Source organism: Alligator sinensis, unplaced genomic scaffold (genome assembly GCF_000455745.1).
Source record: "Alligator sinensis unplaced genomic scaffold, ASM45574v1 scaffold809_1, whole genome shotgun sequence".
Taxonomy (NCBI): domain Eukaryota; kingdom Metazoa; phylum Chordata; order Crocodylia; family Alligatoridae; genus Alligator; species Alligator sinensis.
The window spans coordinates 2,896,190-2,915,377 of NW_005841956.1; the positions used below are offsets into that span (position 1 = coordinate 2,896,190).

The following is a 19,188-nucleotide window of genomic DNA, read 5'->3' on the forward strand; positions in this document are numbered from 1 at the left end:
TACGATCAACTAGATTGCTTTCCCGGGGTGAGACCTGTCCCTCGCACTCTGGGCATGCTGACCCCTGTGATTTTCCCCAAGGTGGTTTTCCCAGGGTGAGACCTGTCCATGGTACTCTAGGCAGGCTGACTCCTGCAAGTTTCCCTAAATGTGGGAAACCCAACTACACAATTTTGTGGCAATGGGAAACTGCTTGTTTTTATTCCTGGCTTGCTCCCCAGCCTTTTGGCTAAGAGAAAGTGAGACATGGGGACATACGAACACCAGGGTCTCTGGGCCCTGGGCTTGCATGTAGAATACCTGCCACAGATTTGGGGAGCGTCTGAAGCCCCAGACTGATCCCTGTGGGAAGGATACTTGCCTAGTAGTAGAGCCACACAGACTTGAACGATTGACCTCTGCTCAATTGAAATTTGGAACTAGACAATTGGGCTTTGCCCAGTAGAATTCAGAACTAATTTTGCTCTTGAAACTAAATTTTAAAAAGGGGGTACACTGTTGGCTAATATTCAGCTTATTTCCAATGTAACCCCCAGGTTCTTTTCTGCAGAACTGCTTAGCCAGTCAGTCCCCAGCCTGTACTGGAGCATGGGATTGCTTTATCCTAAGAGCAGGACTTTGCACTTATCCTTATTGAACTTCATGATATTTCTTCCCCCAGCTGAAATAGGTGATCACTAGATAAGTTGTTTGATTCTACCTGAATATGCATATTTCCATGTCTTATATGACATTACCTTCTCTATGGCAATTTCAAGAATATTCACAGGTTATTAAAAAAATTAATAACCCTGTAGTGAAATTTGTGCTGGGATGGCAGAAGGTTATGCTTGGATGTCCCTTTGCACTGAAGTTTTCTTCCCACAACTAATGCCCTTATCCATGTAACAAACAGTTATCTCCAACAGCTCCAGCAATGTACTGCAGTAGTAAAGTTTCCATTCTAAGCCTCTCAATAATCCAGAATCTCCCCTGCTCCCCTCCCCACAAGTTCCTGCTTGTGCATGAAGAGCAGAACTGGCTGTGAATCTCCTTAACCAAATGCTATGATGACAAAAAATGCTGTCTGACAAATGGATATTTGGATGGATCTTCTCATCAATTCATGCCTGCTTCCCTCCCACCTCCCCTCCCCACACACAACAATGCCACCCCAAAAGGGTGACTCTGTCTCTAAGGTGCTATAGTGTTTCAAGAAATTGTTTCAGGTGCCTCATGGCACTGTGCTCCTCTCTGGGCTCAGCTTCTTGCATAAATGTTTGCTCTCCTAACGGATTTCAAACATTTCCCTTTGGTTGAAATGCTGCAGGACATCATGGGAGGTGTCATCACTCAGGTTGCCTGGCCTGTAGAAAAGAACGGGACACGAAGCATCCAAATTCAAGCTCCTATGAGGCAATGTGGCAACTCAGACACATATTTTGGTGTCTCACTAGTGGCTGGGATCCTGTAATGATCCTGTGAATGTCTCCTTGGATTTTGGTTCTCTTCTGAAGCCTGGTTGTTACTTATAATAAAGTCCATTTAGTCTCATTGCAAAACTAATATTTAGATATCAAATTTATTTTCATAATAGTATAGAAAGAGCTGTTTGAGTTGTGTGTGGCGATAAGTGTTGTTCAAAGGGCTTTAAGAATATACACCACCTACTGCTCTGGTGTTCTAGATCCACTTGTTGAGCAAGGCTTTGGGAGCAACACTGTTCAATATTCAAACGTGAAAGGGGAGAGATCAGAGACAGGGCAACCTTCAGGCTTCATTCCTCCACATTCTCTCTACAAACACTTCCTAAAAAGTATCTTCTCATACTACTAGGCCTGCTATTGGGCAGCAGTGTATTGTATCTTCTAAAGGTAGATGGAAAATGATAGTTCTATTTAGCAATGACTTAAGGATTCAAAAATGGCTTCTGCTCTTCCTTTGAATAATTTAGCTTTTGTTGCAAAGGGTTTTGCTGTGAAATCTAATTTTGTTCAAACATGTTTTGAAGCAAAAAGCTTAACTTTTTTTTTTAAGCTTTGTGCTCTGGACGACCACCACGCCCATGGTGCATTTGTCCGCTTGCGCATCTAGCTCCTTTGGGAGATGGACCGTGGCTCCCGCTTCTTCAATGCCCTGGAGAGGAGATGGGGGGGCCAAAGAGTACATCACCTGCCTTCTGGTGGGTGATGGCACCCCCCTCACGGATCCAGGTGAGATGCACCAGCCCGTGAGGGCCTTCTATGAAGAGCTCTTATCCCTGGATTCGACTGATGCCGAAGCCTGTCGGACCCTGTGGGAGGGATTCCCGCAGGTCAGTGTGGGTGACCAGGATTGGCTGGAAGCTCCTCTTACTCTGGCCGAGTTTTCGGGCGGCCTCCGCCTGACGCCTGGCAACAAGGCGCTGGGCATTGACGGGCTGACCTCAGAGCTCTACGGGGCTTTCTGGGACATCCCTGGCCCAGACCTTGCTGCAGTCTAGGCTGAATCTGAGGGAAGTGGGGAGCTCCCCCTATTGTGCCAGAGGGCTGTGCTGATCATCCTGCCGAAGAAGGAAGAGCCCCTTGACCTAAGAAATTGGTGTCCTGTGTCCCTTCTCTGCATGGACTACGAAGTGGGAACAAAGGCCATCTCGCTGTGCCAGCAGTCTGTGCTGACGGACACGATCCATCCTGACCAGACGTACACGGTGCCCGGACCTTCCATCTTCGACAACCTGTACCTGGTTCGGGACCTCCTGGAGCTAGCATGCCGGGAAGGCCTGTCTTTCGCCGTCCTATCCCTGGACCAGGAGAAGGCATTTGACCGAGTGGATCATGGGTAACTCACAGGCACGCTGCAGGCCTTTGGCTTTGGGCCCCGCTTCGTGCAGGCTTTCCAGGTGTTGTACGCTGCTGCAGAGTGTTTGGTCAAGCTCAACTGGACCCTGACAGAGCCCATCCCGTTCAGCAGAGGGGTGTGTCAAGGCTGCCCACTATCAGGCCAGCTATATGCCTTGGCCCTGGAGCCCTTCCTCATTCGACTGAGGAAGTGGGTGGAGGGGTTGAGGCTCTGGGAGCCGGCGGTGCAGCTGGTCCTGTCAGCATATGCTGACAATGTACTCCTCATGGTCCAGGACTCAGGCGACCTGGCACAGGTGGATTTCATAGATTTCATAGACATCAGGTCTGGAAGGGACCTCGGAAGATCATCTGGGACCCTCTGGGTCCGACCCCGGAGCCAATTTTCCAGCCAGCGGATCGTGGAGGCTGGCTGGAAAATTGGTTAGCGCAGATAATATTTAAATCCTATGTCATTTGGACCCCTATTGAGTGCAGTGATTTGGTGGCTCTTCTTGGCCTTTTGCAGGAAAAAAAGACATGGATGAGAAGATGCTTCACCATTCCAGTGTGCCTGCACAAGCAGCAGCAGAATGGTTAAAGACCAGCTCACCTCCAGCAAATTTAAATTTGGGAGTAGAACGAACCTGAAGCTATTTAGCTCACCATTAGAAAGCTATTTTTATTGCTGTGTTGTGCCCTCTGTACTTTCAGCCTCTCTCTCTGAGGTTATCTAGTTATTTATAATGGTGTTTTAGCCATAAGGAATGTTATCAGGAGGAGAGCTGTCCTGGGCTGAGTGAGAGAGCCCTCTTGTGGCACAAATTCCAAGCTGTACAAGTTTCCCTTGATTTATGTGGGTTCTTGATATGCAAATTTGCTTTTATGCGATATTTAGAGCCATAACTCGTTATATGTGAGGTAAATTCACTCTTTTATGCGATCAGCACAGATGCCTGCCCCCTCCCAAGCAGGTAAGTCTGTGGGGGGAGGGGAAAGGGCCATGGCCCCATTCACCCCATCCCCGGCTGCAGTGGCCCCAGGAGCGGTCAGCGCCAGCTGCTTGCACCAGGGCACGGTTCACCCCAGTGGCTACAGGGAGCTGGCATCGGCCACTCCCAAGGCAGTACAGTAGGAGATGAGGTGAGTGGGGACAGTCGAGCCCAGGGGGTTCTGGGCATGGTGCAGCCCAGTGGCTGCAGGTAGCTGGTGCTGGCAGTTCCTGGGGCTGCTGCAGCTAGGGCTGGGTTGAGTGCTGTGCCCCACACCACCCGGGGCTCCGCTTGTCCGCACTCATCCCAGCCAGTGCTGGAGCGGCCCCAGGAGCAGCCGACACAGGAACCTATCCCTATTTCTTACATTATAAAGTAGGTTTGCTTTATGCAAATTTGATTCATGTGACATTTTCCAGGAACATATGTATCACATAAATCAAGGGAAATCTGTACAAACAAAGGTTTTGTTTTCTTGAAGATGTGAGAGGAGTTTAGATCTGTCATCAGAATGACTTTGAGAGATGTTTTCAAATGGCTAGGCCAAACTTAGTTGTAAGGTGTTTGCAGACCTCCCTGTCAACTGAAATATTCTTTGTGTATCTCCTCTAGTGTTATACTTTTTGCTATTGCACTAGGGAATTAAATTGACACCAAGCTATAAAAAAACATTTCAGTGATTTATCAGCCTGGAAGAGGTTCATATGTAAGTAACATGGAAATGTTCCATTTGGTCTTTAATCTGTTTCTAGAATGGCCAAAACTTCTGCATTCTGGATGAGCAGAGATTTGCGAAGGAGCTCCTTCCTAAATACTTCAAACACAACAACCTCTCAAGCTTCATACGTCAACTCAACATGTGTAAGTATCCATTTTTCTCATATGTTAACTGCTAAGCTCCCTACTACTGGGGATCAGTTGGAATGTATATAAAGAAGGGAGTAATTGGCTGAAGTTGAGAGCACACTGGGCTTTTGTCTCTGAGATCTATATGTGACCTAGCTCACAACTGGTGTCTAGCAGAGAAATTCATCCTAGCCCTAACAGTGTTAATAATTCCCTCATTTTCTAGCATACTGAATTTATGAATGATTTTAAAGGAACAAAGGCCACATGTATACTCCTTCACGTGTTATTTGGAAGATAAAATATTTGTCCATGCCGTTATCTCCATGATTATGTTGAAATGAGATTAGCCACACTGGTAGATCTGGTTGGCTTATGTTCCTTGCTAAACTCTTTTTAGTCCTCCTGGTAAATATGGTGCAGTGTTCATTACATAACAGCACCACAAATAATACAGCTTGTACATTCAGCCAAGCAAGCATATCTGTGTGATGTTATGACACAGGCCAAATACTGTATGTCCTGTTACATTTGTTTCTGTAGTCTTTTTTTATTCAGATACTTCAAAGGACAAGCGGAGAAGAAAACCACACAGAAATATGTCATAGTGAAACTGCTAATATTCATCACTTGGCATTTCTGATTAGAGTGTAGAATATTTGCAACTCAGCAAGTACTTCCTAGGAAAGAACTTGAGGGAAGCCCCTGACTTACCCCCAATTTGAGCTAAATCCTAATATATCTAGTTCGTTACAAATACAGGATCCTCCTCTTTCTTTAACCAAAGGAAACTATTTCTGTTTTGAGCCCTTTTGAAGGAAAAGGAGGATATAGAGTACATTCACAGTATATAAATCAGTAACTTAAATGAATTTGGGTTGGATTGATAGTGATACTCTCACTTAATCACTGGGGAATGTTGTGAAGTTACTGAGGAACAATGTGTCCTTGGCTGAGTAGACTTGTAGACTCAACCCCAACAGAGTTGATTTACTTCTCATATTAGACACAAGGGATAAGAGACTCAGTTAACCGCTTGGCATTTGTTTGTTTCTCTTAGTGTCTAGTGGTTGAGATTCCAACTCTGTGTGTCAAAGGATTAAAGGAATGAACACGTGGTTAAGAATCTTTTGGTGAAATTGGACTTCAACATTTAAAGCTCCTCTATCTCCCTGTGGAAGCACAGTGTGATGCCTTGTATCCAGTTGGGTCTGAGCAGGCTGAGTTCAGTTTTCAGACCCTAATGGTGTCAGGATGCAGTGCTCTAAAGTTTCCAACATAATTAACATCTTAGTTGGGAGAATTAAGGATTCACATTACCACTTAGAAATGGGTCTTGTAACTTTCTCAGAGTATTTAAAACACTGATGGAAATAGAACATAGTCTCACCAGGCTTTTTTTAGATGAGACATGCTGTTTAATGCCACCTGTCTGCTGAATGATGTGGGAAGAAGGATATGTGTTTCTGTGAATGCAGTTTGAGTTCTACTCACTGGTCCTTAAATGTCAATTTCTGGTCCCTGGCGATACAGGACAAATAAGTATTCTGGCATCTAGTTGCTTGAGAGGGCTGGAGCAAGAGATCAGAGACCTCAAAATCTCATAGACTTTAGTGCAGCCAGGAATTTACCCATGTTCTTTAATAAGGCTTACATTTTATTTAACTTCTCTGATTTCTTAGAAATCACTCACATGTAGCCCTTAACCTTCTTTGTTATGCATGCTGCACAACTAGCCTTCACTTGAGTTTCCTGGGAGTAAGAAGTGTGCTAACACTTTCTAGTAGTGCTGGCAATACCACAAGTGTTCAGCAGCAGGCAGAGAACTCTTTACAGCTAAGTGGTTGAAAGCTGGGGAAAAGCCCTTGAGGTCCCTTTAAATTCCCATTCTCTAACACTATTCTTGTATGCTGTAGATATTTTAGTCTACTTGATTTTGTTGGTGTTTTTTGTTTTGTTTTGTTTTTTTTACTGAAGTGCCTGTTGTAAGAGTGAGCGTTAACTTGAGTTTAGCTATTAGGAGAAATAAGTGCACTATTCTTTCACCTCAGATGGATTCAGGAAGGTGATTGCACTGGAGAATGGCATGATTATGGCAGAGAAGAGCTCAGTCATTGAGTTCCAGCATCCTTACTTCAAACAAGGGAAAGCACACTTACTAGAAAACATCAAACGCAAGGTATAGTGCACAGAGTGTGTGTGTTTGTACACGCATGCATGTCTGCATGTTCATGAAAGGAAGTTGTATATAGAATGAATAGTTTGCTGGCTGGGTTCAAGGAGTCGTGATTTGCTTTAAACTAACCCTTGGAACTTTGAGGGCCGGCAGCTCAATGGACCAACCTCATCTAATGGCTGGTGTCTTGCCTTTTTGATGTCCAGGCCCTGTGCTTATTATCTTGTTTTGTCTGCAAGTCTCGTTTTCTGCTTCTGCAGAGCACACATGTTGGAAAAGTTCATTTATATTGTTATGTACAGTAATATGGTTCCTAAGAATGTTCCATCAGGTGGAGTCTTCTGCCTTGATTGCTAAAGGTCCGGTATCTAGTTAATGCCAGGAACACTTAAACTGAACCATGGATCAGGCTGGTAAACCTATTTTCTACTGTATTGCAAATATGAGCAATTCTTGCAGTGAATAAAATGGCTATCAGCCTTTCCCACTGTTTTACTAGCTGGAGGAGAATCAGCCTTGTAGTGCCTGCTATAAACTTGGTTTCAGGCTCCCATCAGTAATGCAGGCTGAAATTCAGGGCCTTTGAGCCAAGGATGTTAGGAAGCATTTTGCTTTCACTTCCCAGGGTTTCTTTCTGAAATTTGGTTACTGGCATCCTCAGCCACACTAGCACAAGATCGTAGAGTAGGGCTAGGCAAGAATTACTGAGTTATTAATCCATCCTTTGTATTTTAAGGTTATTTCAGGAATTATGTCCATGTGGTTTGCATTCTTTGCCATAGTGTATCGGTGCTACTCTCCAAACAGTTGGTTTCTGATTTATATCTTTGTTTTCAGTAAGCAATATAAAGTGCCTGAATTTATCTTCAGACTGTATATTCTAAAGAAGAGATCTCTGCCCCTCCAGTTGAGAGAGAACATCTTGTGTATATTCTGGTGAGACTCTTCTTCAGCTCATTACCAGCTGCAAGAACAGTGCTAGTGGATTGTAAGGGGACCTGTAGTAAGGCCAGATGTCTGCACTGTTGGAATATTGTTGGGAGGAGATCTGAATGAAGGAGGAAGAAGGGCTTCAGCAATGTAAAATGTATGCAACTAGAACCTTAAGTATATTGGTTGTTTTGCAATGACTTAATGGTGATACCACAGTGGCTGGGTCTTTGTAAATGCCACAGAGGACTAAAACAAATCTCTGATCTCTGTGCTGAAAAGTAACCGATGATGTTGCTTTTATTGCTGTTGAGCAACAAGCAGCGCTTTGCTTGTGCTGTTGGGTTAAGGCAGACTTTGCTTCAAGGTCTAGGGAGCAGGCTTTCGTTTCATCAGTAATGTGGAGAACCCTTGAGGACCGAGTATTCTGAATCCATGCTGCATTTTCAGTATAAAATCTTGTATAATAGTAGCCCTGCCATGATAGCCACTGCTTATCTTTCTGCGTAGTTTTGGTATGTGTGGGTGAGTGTGTGCGCATGCATGTGGTACTGATAAGGTCCTAATGAAAATCATGAGCAATCTTTAAGTGCCTTCACAAACTATTGGGAGTCAAACCAAAGGTGGCCTCTTACAGCACACTAGGCTGTAGCTTTATATTTTCAATCCGTTCTAATCCCATGATGCAGTTGCATAGTGTTCATCTGTAGGCTCAATCTAATTATGTTTTTCCTTATTCAAGCAAAATGTGCAATTGAGTAAGATCCCTAATGCACCTGTGACCTGATCTCATTTTAGGCATCTTCAATGAGAACAGAGGATCTCAAAGTCTGTTTGGAAGATTTGCATAAGGTGCTTTCTGAAGTTCAAGAAATGAGAGAGCAACAGAATAGCATGGATGTCAGACTGGCTAATATGAAGAGGTGGATGTGTCCGTTTTTCAGCTTCATCTGTGTATTGGTCTTAGATTCCTTTTTTTTTTTTTTTTTTTTTTTTTTTTTTTTTTTTTTTTTTTTTTTTTTTTTTTTTTTTTTTTTTTTTTTTTTTTTTTTTTTTTTTTTTTTTTTTTTTTTTTTTTTTTTTTTTTTTTTTTTTTTTTTTTTTTTTTTTTTTTTTTTTTTTTTTTTTTTTTTTTTTTTTTTTTTTTTTTTTTTTTTTTTTTTTTTTTTTTTTTTTTTTTTTTTTTTTTTTTTTTTTTTTTTTTTTTTTTTTTTTTTTTTTTTTTTTTTTTTTTTTTTTTTTTTTTTTTTTTTTTTTTTTTTTTTTTTTTTTTTTTTTTTTTTTTTTTTTTTTTTTTTTTTTTTTTTTTTTTTTTTTTTTTTTTTTTTTTTTTTTTTTTTTTTTTTTTTTTTTTTTTTTTTTTTTTTTTTTTTTTTTTTTTTTTTTTTTTTTTTTTTTTTTTTTTTTTTTTTTTTTTTTTTTTTTTTTTTTTTTTTTTTTTTTTTTTTTTTTTTTTTTTTTTTTTTTTTTTTTTTTTTTTTTTTTTTTTTTTTTTTTTTTTTTTTTTTTTTTTTTTTTTTTTTTTTTTTTTTTTTTTTTTTTTTTTTTTTTTTTTTTTTTTTTTTTTTTTTTTTTTTTTTTTTTTTTTTTTTTTTTTTTTTTTTTTTTTTTTTTTTTTTTTTTTTTTTTTTTTTTTTTTTTTTTTTTTTTTTTTTTTTTTTTTTTTTTTTTTTTTTTTTTTTTTTTTTTTTTTTTTTTTTTTTTTTTTTTTTTTTTTTTTTTTTTTTTTTTTTTTTTTTTTTTTTTTTTTTTTTTTTTTTTTTTTTTTTTTTTTTTTTTAAAGAACCAGACCTTAGTTTCACAGCTTGTGTAGATTTTATTAGTAAGACTCTCATGAGTCTACATGGTATCATTTTTCCATGAATAATTCCTACTGCAGTATTTTGTCTTATTTGTTTATGTGGCTCAGTTAACATCTCTGAGACCACAGTTACCAATCTGGAACCTCTGGACCGTCAGATTCATAATCAGTATCAAAAGCTATGCCAGCCTTTCTACTATACAGCAAGAGGGATGTTAGCCTTCTTAACACAAAAGTGGGTCAATTGGAATTGAGAGAAGGTCTGCAAGTTTCTGTTTAAGTGGGCATTGCATGTCCAAGTCTGTCCTTGCAGACCTGTTTATCTGGATGCTGGGTTATTACACTTTGACCTCTGTCAAGACAGCAGCATCAACCAAGGCTCTTTAGGTATTTTTACCCACTCCTAGTCATTTTCTGTGTTTCTCTGAAATTTTCATTTGGACTACATATGGAGATGGTCTATGCTATACCAAGTCTATTTCTGGACATAAGTTCTCAGCTTTCTTCTAAGGACTTAAGTGACTCGAGGCTGTGGATGGACACCTCAGATCAAGCTGAGCAGCAGAGAGTATTAAAATTCTCAGTACAGTTGGTTGAGCCTGGTAGGGGATGGAGTGAGTTTAAGCCAAAATCTGAACTGGTGGGCTTGAGTCACTGATTTCACTTTCCTGAGGAAGGAATGTTTGGTTCTTCAGGCTAATATTAGACTCTGAAAACTGTGGAACTAGAGTGTATCAAATAAACTCTCTGTTCATCTGCTGTCTTCTGATTTATTCTGCATTGCAGAGAAAATAAGGCCTTGTGGAAGGAAGTGGCAGTTCTAAGGCAGAAGCACAGTCAACAACAGAAGCTGCTGTCTAAGGTACCATTGCAGCATCTTCAGTGCTACCATCCTTATTCCTGCCTCTGTGATACTTCAGGGCATTCTTTGCTTATGTAGAATGACAAATGACAGAGTTGAACAGGCTCTATTAGTACAGTCTTGAAAGTGCATTCACAGTTCTTATTCATCTAAAAGTACTGTAACAGAAAATTTTGAGAGGAGTGCTAAGAAGGAGTTACAGGAAAAAATGACTAAGCAATTTAGGGGTGTACAAAACAGGCTGTATTCGATTTGGATTCAGCCTGATTCAGGGGACAGTGATTCAGTTAGTTGATTCGGATCACTGTCCCAATTCAATTCGGCCAAATCCGAAGATTCAATGCTGATTTGGAGAAACAGCAATTTGGCCGTAGACACAGCTTTTAAATGTTTTTCCTACATACCTCAAGGTACCAGACATGGCCGTGAACGCTGTGATGGTGGGGCGGATAGAGCATCCCACAGGAGCGCTGGGACATTTCTTCCCCCCCCGGTTTGGTGATCGGCTGTGGGGGAGGGACCCCGGCTGACCCCCCCCAGACCCAGGAGGTACCAGTTGCCGGTGGGCGGGGGGGGTGGTCCCCTGTGTGGTCCGCAGTGGACCGGAAGTACTTTTGGTCCACTCCTGGGTCCACCACTGAGCACGCTAGGGAGCCCCTCCGTGCTCCCGTGGGACAGTTCATCCACCCCAGCATCATAGCATTCATGAGCCGCCTGGTATCTTGAGATATGTAGAAAAAACTTTTAAAGCTGTGTCTATGTCCAAATCATCAAATCTCTCCAAATTGATTCGAAGGGTTCTGATTCAATTCAGAGAAATTAAAGGGTTTCCTGATTCGATTTCGATTCGGAGATTCAGCCACCGATCGGGCTGAATCGAATCAGCAACCAAAGCTTCACACAGCCCTACTAAGCGTGTCTTTAAAAAAAAAAAAAAAAAAAAAGGGGGGGGGGAAAAAAACGGGAGGGGGGGGGGGTGAAAAAGACGGAGGCTGAATCTCTTGAAGCAAAGACCATCAGACAGCAGGGTGAATCTGGTTAATAGATAATCTGTTTCTTACTGTGAGGCCTCATAGACCCTGTGTGAGATGGCAATTTGGGTATGGCAGGGTTCTGGGTGGTGAGCAGAAAGATGAGATTGTGGGGAAGTAGGATTAGATCTTGGAGATTCAGAGCATACTTAACTTTGAAATTAACAAAGCCAGTGAGAAATTGTGAAGCTTCAAATATAGGAATAATTTCTGTAAAGCAGCTCCCTTGTCTGCTGTCCTGTCCGTGATGATAGTTAATGTTGGATATTGGTAGATCAGAGAGGATCGTAGGTCTGGAACAGACCAGCTTGGTCACTGGTGGTGCTGGCAGACATAAAAAAACACCCAAAATGGCACTTTACTTTAAACTTGGCGCATTCCCATGCATGGCCAAAAGAGGCCTGTTCAACCTGTCTCGCATCATGTCTGTAAAAATCAGGTGCTTTACTGGGGCTTTTTGTTGCTGTTATCTAATAGTTGATTGAATCAGCTTCAGCTAAAAGATCCAAAAAGCCCTGCCAAACTGTTCAATCTTTACAGATGCTGCAGGGCCAGGTTGAAGTAACTCAGGAGCTTCTGGAAAAGCAAATTTTTTTTTTTAACATTTGCAAGCAGCCTGAGTCCAGTATTCCACAAACCTTATAAATCTTAAGCTCAGAAGAGAGGGTTAAAAATACTCCTAACTGGGATAATTTAATTTGGGGGGCAAATTCAGGTGGGTTTTTTCTTAATATGAAGACCAGTACGAGTAGGTATTGGCTGCATTAAATTTACCTACAATTAATCCATCAGTAATTCTGTAGCTATGCTTTGTATATCATAGTATTTATCTATGCTTGTACAGAGTTGTACTGAGTCAAGTCTGGATATTAGTCTGTGTGCTAATTATATTTTCATCTGTTTCCTCAGATCCTACAATTTATCCTAAGTTTGATGAGAGGAAATTATATTGTGGGAGTGAAGAGGAAAAGGTAACTGTCAGGTGTTTAACAAGTTAATTTAAAAAAGGATTTTCGTAAGTAAGTTCAGGCATTTGCACAAATGTTTCTGTTGAAATACTATTAAAGCAGTACATATTTGTAGAGTTCAAGAAAGTCAAGTCAGTAAGCTGGTGGAAGTTGCTGATGAAGCACCTGACTTTATTTAGTGGAAGTACAGAGAGAATGCTTACTTTTTTAGTTTAGAGCAATGACTAGAATGTTCAAATTTGAGAGACCTTGTTCTCTTTAAAATTATGAGTAATAATTAGATGTGGGAATGAGACCAACTCCTAACATTTTGAAAGACATTGATCAGAAACAATTGGTTCAATTTCCTCTAAACCCAGTGGGTATTTTTACACATGCAAGAGCTGGGTGCTTTGAAAACAGGCTGGTGTTGCAACGCTTGCAGTTGTACATAAGCAGCAAAATGTGCATCAATGCTAAGAAAATGGCAGCAGCACACTTTTGAACTAAAACACATTGGAGGTGCTTTGGTTCAGAAGCACACTGCTGGCATTTTCTGTGCGCTAACACGCGTTTTGCCACTTACACAAATGCGTGCAGTGCAGTTCACTTCAGCTTACATATGGAGCAAACTCATTTCCGAAGCGACAGATCTCTCATGTGGTTTGAGACAGAAAAGTGTGTGTATAAATGTCCAATAGTTTATTTTAATAAATCAGTCTTAAATACAAAACACAGTACTTTTAAAAAAATACATTCATATGTAAAGAAAAAGTGTAATAAAATAATTTAAAAACTCATTTTCTGAATATTGAACAGTCTTGGCTCTCATCTAAATAGAGGTAAGTACAAACCAGAAGTATAGAAAAAGCCATCTAGTTTAAAAATAAAAATCATTAACTATTTTAGACATAGTAAAAAAAAATCTTAAACTATTTTCTTAAATAAACATGTACAGCTAAAAAAATGCTCCAAATTCAGAATGAAAGCTATATTTATCAACCAATGGAAGTCTGCTTTTTTAAAGAGAACTAAAAATGCAAGTACATACCAAAATTTATATCCAGAATTTCCTGTTTGCTGATTTATTATTTTTTAAATGGACTGAAAAGATGGGGGAGGGAAAATCTAGAGTTGTACAATTTAAGTAGAAATGGTATAAAATCACCAAGTTTAAACAAATCCTCACTCCTTCCCAGACATAGATTTGAAAGTCTTCAAAATCTTAAGATCACTTCTCTCTACCACCTGCACATGACAGGGTGAACAGAGTATGCACTGAAAGTTTTATCCACATTCTAGGAGGGCTGGAAAAGTACCTACTTGATTGTTCTGCATCACTTAAATAGCATCCCTGTCTTCACAAAACTAGGTAGTTTCAGCAAGAGCTGCTATTTGTTTGTTGTTTGAAATCAGACATTGCTAAAAATTACATTATATTTTAATCATGCATTAAGAGTGTATTGTCGTTTCTCAGGTCTTTGACAGATGCTTCAGGTGCTTCACCTTCCAAATACAGCTGTCAGTATGTTCGCATACCTGTGGAGAATGGTGAAACAGTAAGTTTTGACAGGGACAGGAGCACTGGGCTAGATGTGCTCATGGGTACACAGTCTAATAACTGAACTTATAAACATGAATATTCTCAGCTGTAGTTAAATACTTTAGAATCTGATTTGCAAAGGGTTAAACCAGGGGTGTCAAACGCACAGCCTGCACAGTCCCACCATCCAACCCCTGTCACTGCCCTTGGGTTTGAGCAGACCCATATGGGACGCAGGGCCAGTCTGTGGGCTGGATCTAGCCAACACACCAGTCACAGGCACCATGTGTAGTGTGGGTCTTAGACTAGCTGGAACAGGCATCATGTGACATTATCTGGCCTGGGCAGCCACCGTATGCGCACAGCTGCTGCTCTGGCCAGACTGTGCTGTAAGCGGCACCACTTCCAACTGCTCCAGGCACATGCAGCTCAGATTTCAGACTAGCTGCAGCAGCTACTGGACAGGTATGCTGGCGGAGGGTGAGCAGGAGAGGGAGAGGAAAAAGGGAGGAAGTGGGAGTCAGTGGGCCTGATCAGGTCTGTGGACTAACCCCATACCACTCATCTGGTCCAGGAGCTGGATAAGTTTAACACCCCTGAGTTAAACCATTTATACGTCTCCAAAACTATGGAAATAGAAAAATCTGAATGGGAAAATAAACATTGCAGTAAGAATGGAGACCTGGCACTGAATAGGCCAGATCACTGATTTCTTTTTTATTGTTTCCTCTACCAAGCAGGTAGCTATTTCTGGACATACCTCAGACAGTGAGGATGAGAATGGTATGGGCATCATCATTCGAGATGTCACCAACACTCTGGACAGTGCCACAGAAGGGTTGCTTGCTGTCATGCATACGAGTGGAAATGATGGGTATGAATGAAGACATAAAATGGCTCACACCTAAGTCCTGTTTAACACTTGTCTTTATTTCTTGAATATAAAAATGGAATAGCCCATCTCAGTTTTCAAATACATCTATGCACTCCCAGGTTAAGGTGTTAGAATCAGCTTTCTGGTGTGTCACAGAAGCCCTTTTTTAGCAACAGCCTTAGAGCTTTTTCTTTCTTTCATGAATGCGGATAGCTTCATTTTGAATCAAAGTCCAAACTTTGAATTTAATTCAGTCCAATCATTTGCTCACTTAATAATTAAGAATATGCCGAAGCATTTGGCAAAATAGGGAGATATGGCACATTAGTACTGTGCTAATAGCAGTTAGCTGATCATGTTATGCAGAACAAAATGTTTAAAGGGAAGAAGCTCTTGTGCATTCAGCCTCAGACCGTTGTAGAATGTCTGGGAGGAGCAATAAAAGAAACGAGCACAAGAGTGTCATACTACAATGAAAGAAAGGCTTCAGAGCCTGAGCCCAAATGAACTAAAAACTCTAGCCTGACAAATATTTACAAAATGCAGCAAAGCTTAATCTATTGGAAACTAAGAAAGAAGGAAACCGGCATTTCTTGTTCACTTTAGTTAGTGTCAGGAAAAGGATGTTGGTCCCTGGTGAAAACAGTTTGTGACTAAACTAAGTGTTATGTAAAGCCTGGATTCTGCAAACCTGCCTGTGTGTCCTATCCTGGATAGCTGCTGTTAATATCCAATGCCAAATTTATCACCCTGCTTCAGGTCTTGGGAATTCCAAGGTTCTAACTAACATGTTCCCCAATTTTTTTTATTTTTTATTTTTTTTGGAGGAGGACATGTAGGGCACTACTGTTTCTCCACCTTCAAACGCTTCCATTTTGGCAAAGTAGAATTTTCTGCTGAATTGATTCTTTGTCTATGATGAAAGCATGTTCTGTTTTGTAGTCTCTTACAAAGAAACCAGATTATTTGTGAATTCACAGGACTTGGTTTTAAATAAGACAAGGCATTGACATTTGAAATATTAAACCTACAGTAAGACGTGCTGCAGAAGCCAAGCTATTCTAAGTTTCACTTCATTATGCACTGTATTTCCCAGAGAGACCCAAGCAGTTCAACAGTCAGACTCAACTGTCCAGGAAGCATCACCACCTGTTGAGTTGGATCCTGTGGAACCACATTATCCAGTTCAGGTCATTGACAATGGCCGCAAATCTTGTGAAATAGAAAAGGATGTGGTAGAGTTGTATGCTCCACAGACTAATTCTCCAGAAGACCCTGCATCCATGATAGAGTCTATCTTGAATGAGAATAGCTCTGCAACCCAAAACGATAGTCTGTTGGACAGGTATGGAATACAGTGTTAACAATTTCGATACATGCTTGTATTCTTATAATTTGTGTTGATTTTATAAAGGCATCTATTACAGAGTCCTAGAGGTTTGTAGATAATGGGGTATGACAATAGTTCCTTCGTTTCCTCCCTTAAACGTAACTTTCCACTCCAAAAATTTCAATTTTTTTTTGGAAAAGGGCTGAATCTTGTACCATGCGCTCAAGCCCAACAAACTGTGCCTGCTGAGCAGATAGAGCAGATGTCTAGCTGAGGGTAATTCTGTGAGGATGTTGAAATTGAGAGATTCCTTCTGCTGCTGTGGGGGGGAGTTTCTGACTGTCAGGACTCATACTGTATATAATAAGGCTTTAAAAAAGAAATCAGCACCTTGATGTGCACCCAACAGGAAATGGGAAGCCAATGAAGGTGATAAAAAAAAATCACGTAATACTGCCAGCTGCTGGACCTACTTACACAAGTGCTGGTTCTTAGGGTCCTTTACCAGTTGTTCCCTGTAGAGCTTGATGCAAGCGAAATAACTAATTAGAGAGTCATGAGCAGCATTGATCAGTTCTGAATCAGCAAGTTGGCTATGAATGCTTTAGCACCGGTGGCTGAAAACAAGCCTCTGCTTTATCTTTAGTAGGCAGTGAAACAAGTGCCCTTACATTGTGACTTTGCTTCAAGTCTTAAGTATAGTCCTACATACCTGGTCATACATACATTCCCTTTCAAGCCCCCAGCATTCACTCCATCTTGCTGTGTTTCAGTTTCAGCCCAAACTCTTCTAAGCCCATTGTCAGCCAAGTTTTACACGGCAAGAATGTATTTTACCTCTACTTCTAATGGAAAATTAGCCATGCTTATGCCATTGAGGTCCTGACAGTATCTTATTCTCGCTCCCACTTTCCTTCTCTCATACGTACTGGAATAGAAATCTAGTATGAAAGAGACATCTGAAGGAAAAAATAATTTCCAAAATACCAGTGTCAAGTCTAAGTTCCCACCTGTTCCAGGGTACCTGTTAAGTCTCACTGCCCTGTTCAGTGTGTGTGTTTGGTCTGATAGGACTGTATAGTGCAGGACACTGAAGTGTGGCGTGGGAGACCAGGAGACTTTTGTGTAGCTAACAACCTGTTCTAGGTCCTGACTGTCCCTTATTGTATGGAGTTGTGTTTTTTTTTCCCCACAGCTGTAATGAATACTTGGCAATTAGCTCATTTCCTAGAATTCTTCGTACCTAGCTCTGTAGTTGGCATATGGCTGCATTTTGTATTAATTTTTTTTTTCCAGGGACGAGATTCAGGATTTCCTGAATTGTATCGATGCCAGCCTTGAGGAGCTCCAAGCAATGCTGTCTGGGAAGAAATTTAATTTTGACTCTGAATCATATAGTGACGTAAGTGTCCATTTCCATATGTGGCCTTTTTCAACTTAATTAGACTTAAGGCTTCCCTCAGGAAATAATACAGACTCTTAGGTTTCATTTGTTTCTTGGCTGTAGAAAAATAATAGAACAGTTCTTCTCCAAAGACCACAACAAGTCAAAATGTCTTTGACACTGGAAATCTCTGGTTTTATCTTATGAATTTAAGTATAGGTATTTCCTAATGTGTGATTCACTTCAGCACCCTGGAAAGGATCTGATGGCACTCCAGAGAAACATAGCACCCTTAAGTATCACTGATATACTGGGCGCATCTATGCATCGCCATACAGCACGCTACGGCGATGTAGCAATCATGCAGGTCTACACAAAATCACCAGCTACGTCGCTGTAGAGGTGTGCTCCCTGGATATAGCACACTGCTATGGCAGCATACTGACAAAATTATTCTTGTGCATGGTCCAGTAACTGCCTGTACTGCGCCGTGCTTTAGTACTTCCAAAAGGAAGTACTAAACTGTTGTACCATATGGTAACTTGTAAATGCACCTACTATGTATCGTATTTTTCTCTGCTTTCCATATATTGGGAAGGGTAGTGTTTGTTTATAATGGGTGTATTTAAGATTAGGGGGTTGATAGGAGATTAGTGCTGCTGATAGAAGTGAAAAAAACTTCCTACCTTCTAGGCTTATGAAGAGAAATTTCTAAATGCTTCTAGATTTTTAAGCCAGAAGGCTCTACAATAAAGTAAATAGAATTTAGTGTGACACACAGGAGACTGTCCTGCTATTGCCAAGGATGACCTTTGCAGTGTGGACTCTCCCTTCTCTCTTCTGTGATCCTACATAGTCTTATGATTTTCTGTGAAGACATCTCACATCCTGTCCCTTTTCTTCAGACCCCCAATGCAGAACTTCCAGGCTTGGATGTGAATTTGATGGATGCTTCCTCCAGTGCAGAGAATGTAAGTGGTGGGGAAAGATTGATGAGGTGATGAACACAAGGGATGAATCTTATCTGACTGGCAGTTAATAAGGCAGTTTATACATTTGTTTCTTCCTTTGGTGGAAAGGCACAAATAAAACTACTTGAGGCACAAAATGAAAACATTGCTCTAATTGGTTTCACTATGCCGAGTGAGTAACGATTAGAAATGATGAAAATCATGAACTTGAAATCAAACCAGATCTGTTTTTTAAATTCTCAGGTGTTTGTACTCTACATAAACACTTTGTAATGCCTGTTATATGCCTTGTTAATGTAGTGTATTTGAAAAATGTTGAGCTTCTATTTATTAGGCCTGTGTGAAGTGGCTAGTATTTGCTTCGGATTTGGATTCAGCCAATTCGGGGGACAGTGATTCAATTCGGTGGTTTGAATCACTGTCCTGCATTGATTCGGCTGAATCAGATTCGGAGATACGGCATCACACAGGCCCCATCCCCTGCCCAGCCCTAGCTTCTGGGTCTTTGGGGGGGGAAAGCCCCCACTCACTGGCTGCTGCCAGGCAAGGGGGTGATCCCTGCTATCCCCCTACTGTCCCGTAATGCATGATGGGCTCTGCCACGAGCCCCCTGGCCCCTGCCCGCTCTCCAAGCCCCCCTCCCCATGGCTGTCCTGCCCGCCCCAGCACCCAGCCCTTTTAAAAAAAAAAAAAAAAAAAAAAA

General features: G+C 40.9%; 1 protein-coding gene across 1 annotated transcript; it reads left to right on the top strand.

The window, feature by feature from the left end:
• Positions 1-2,581: 2,581 nt before the first annotated feature.
• LOC102378358 (heat shock factor protein 3-like) lies at positions 2,582-18,836 on the top strand. Its single transcript, XM_025200135.1, has 12 exons — positions 2,582-2,697; positions 2,790-2,799; positions 4,543-4,651; positions 6,688-6,815; positions 8,541-8,665; positions 10,330-10,405; positions 12,346-12,407; positions 13,861-13,942; positions 14,667-14,800; positions 15,897-16,145; positions 17,427-17,532; positions 18,420-18,836. The coding sequence occupies exons 1-12, from the start codon at positions 2,582-2,584 to the stop codon at positions 18,513-18,515; spliced, it is 1,293 nt and encodes a 430-aa protein (XP_025055920.1). The 3' UTR covers positions 18,516-18,836.
• Positions 18,837-19,188: the final 352 nt, after the last annotated feature.

Bases quoted from the DNA above. Each gene is read 5' to 3' on its own strand.
- LOC102378358 (XM_025200135.1), top strand. From the start codon at position 2,582: ATGGACTACGAAGTGGGAACAAAGGCCATCTCGCTGTGCCAGCAGTCT. The intron at 16,146-17,426 runs GTATGGAATACA...TTTTTTTTCCAG, and splicing joins AACGATAGTCTGTTGGACAG to GGACGAGATTCAGGATTTCC. The intron at 17,533-18,419 runs GTAAGTGTCCAT...CCTTTTCTTCAG, and splicing joins ACTCTGAATCATATAGTGAC to ACCCCCAATGCAGAACTTCC.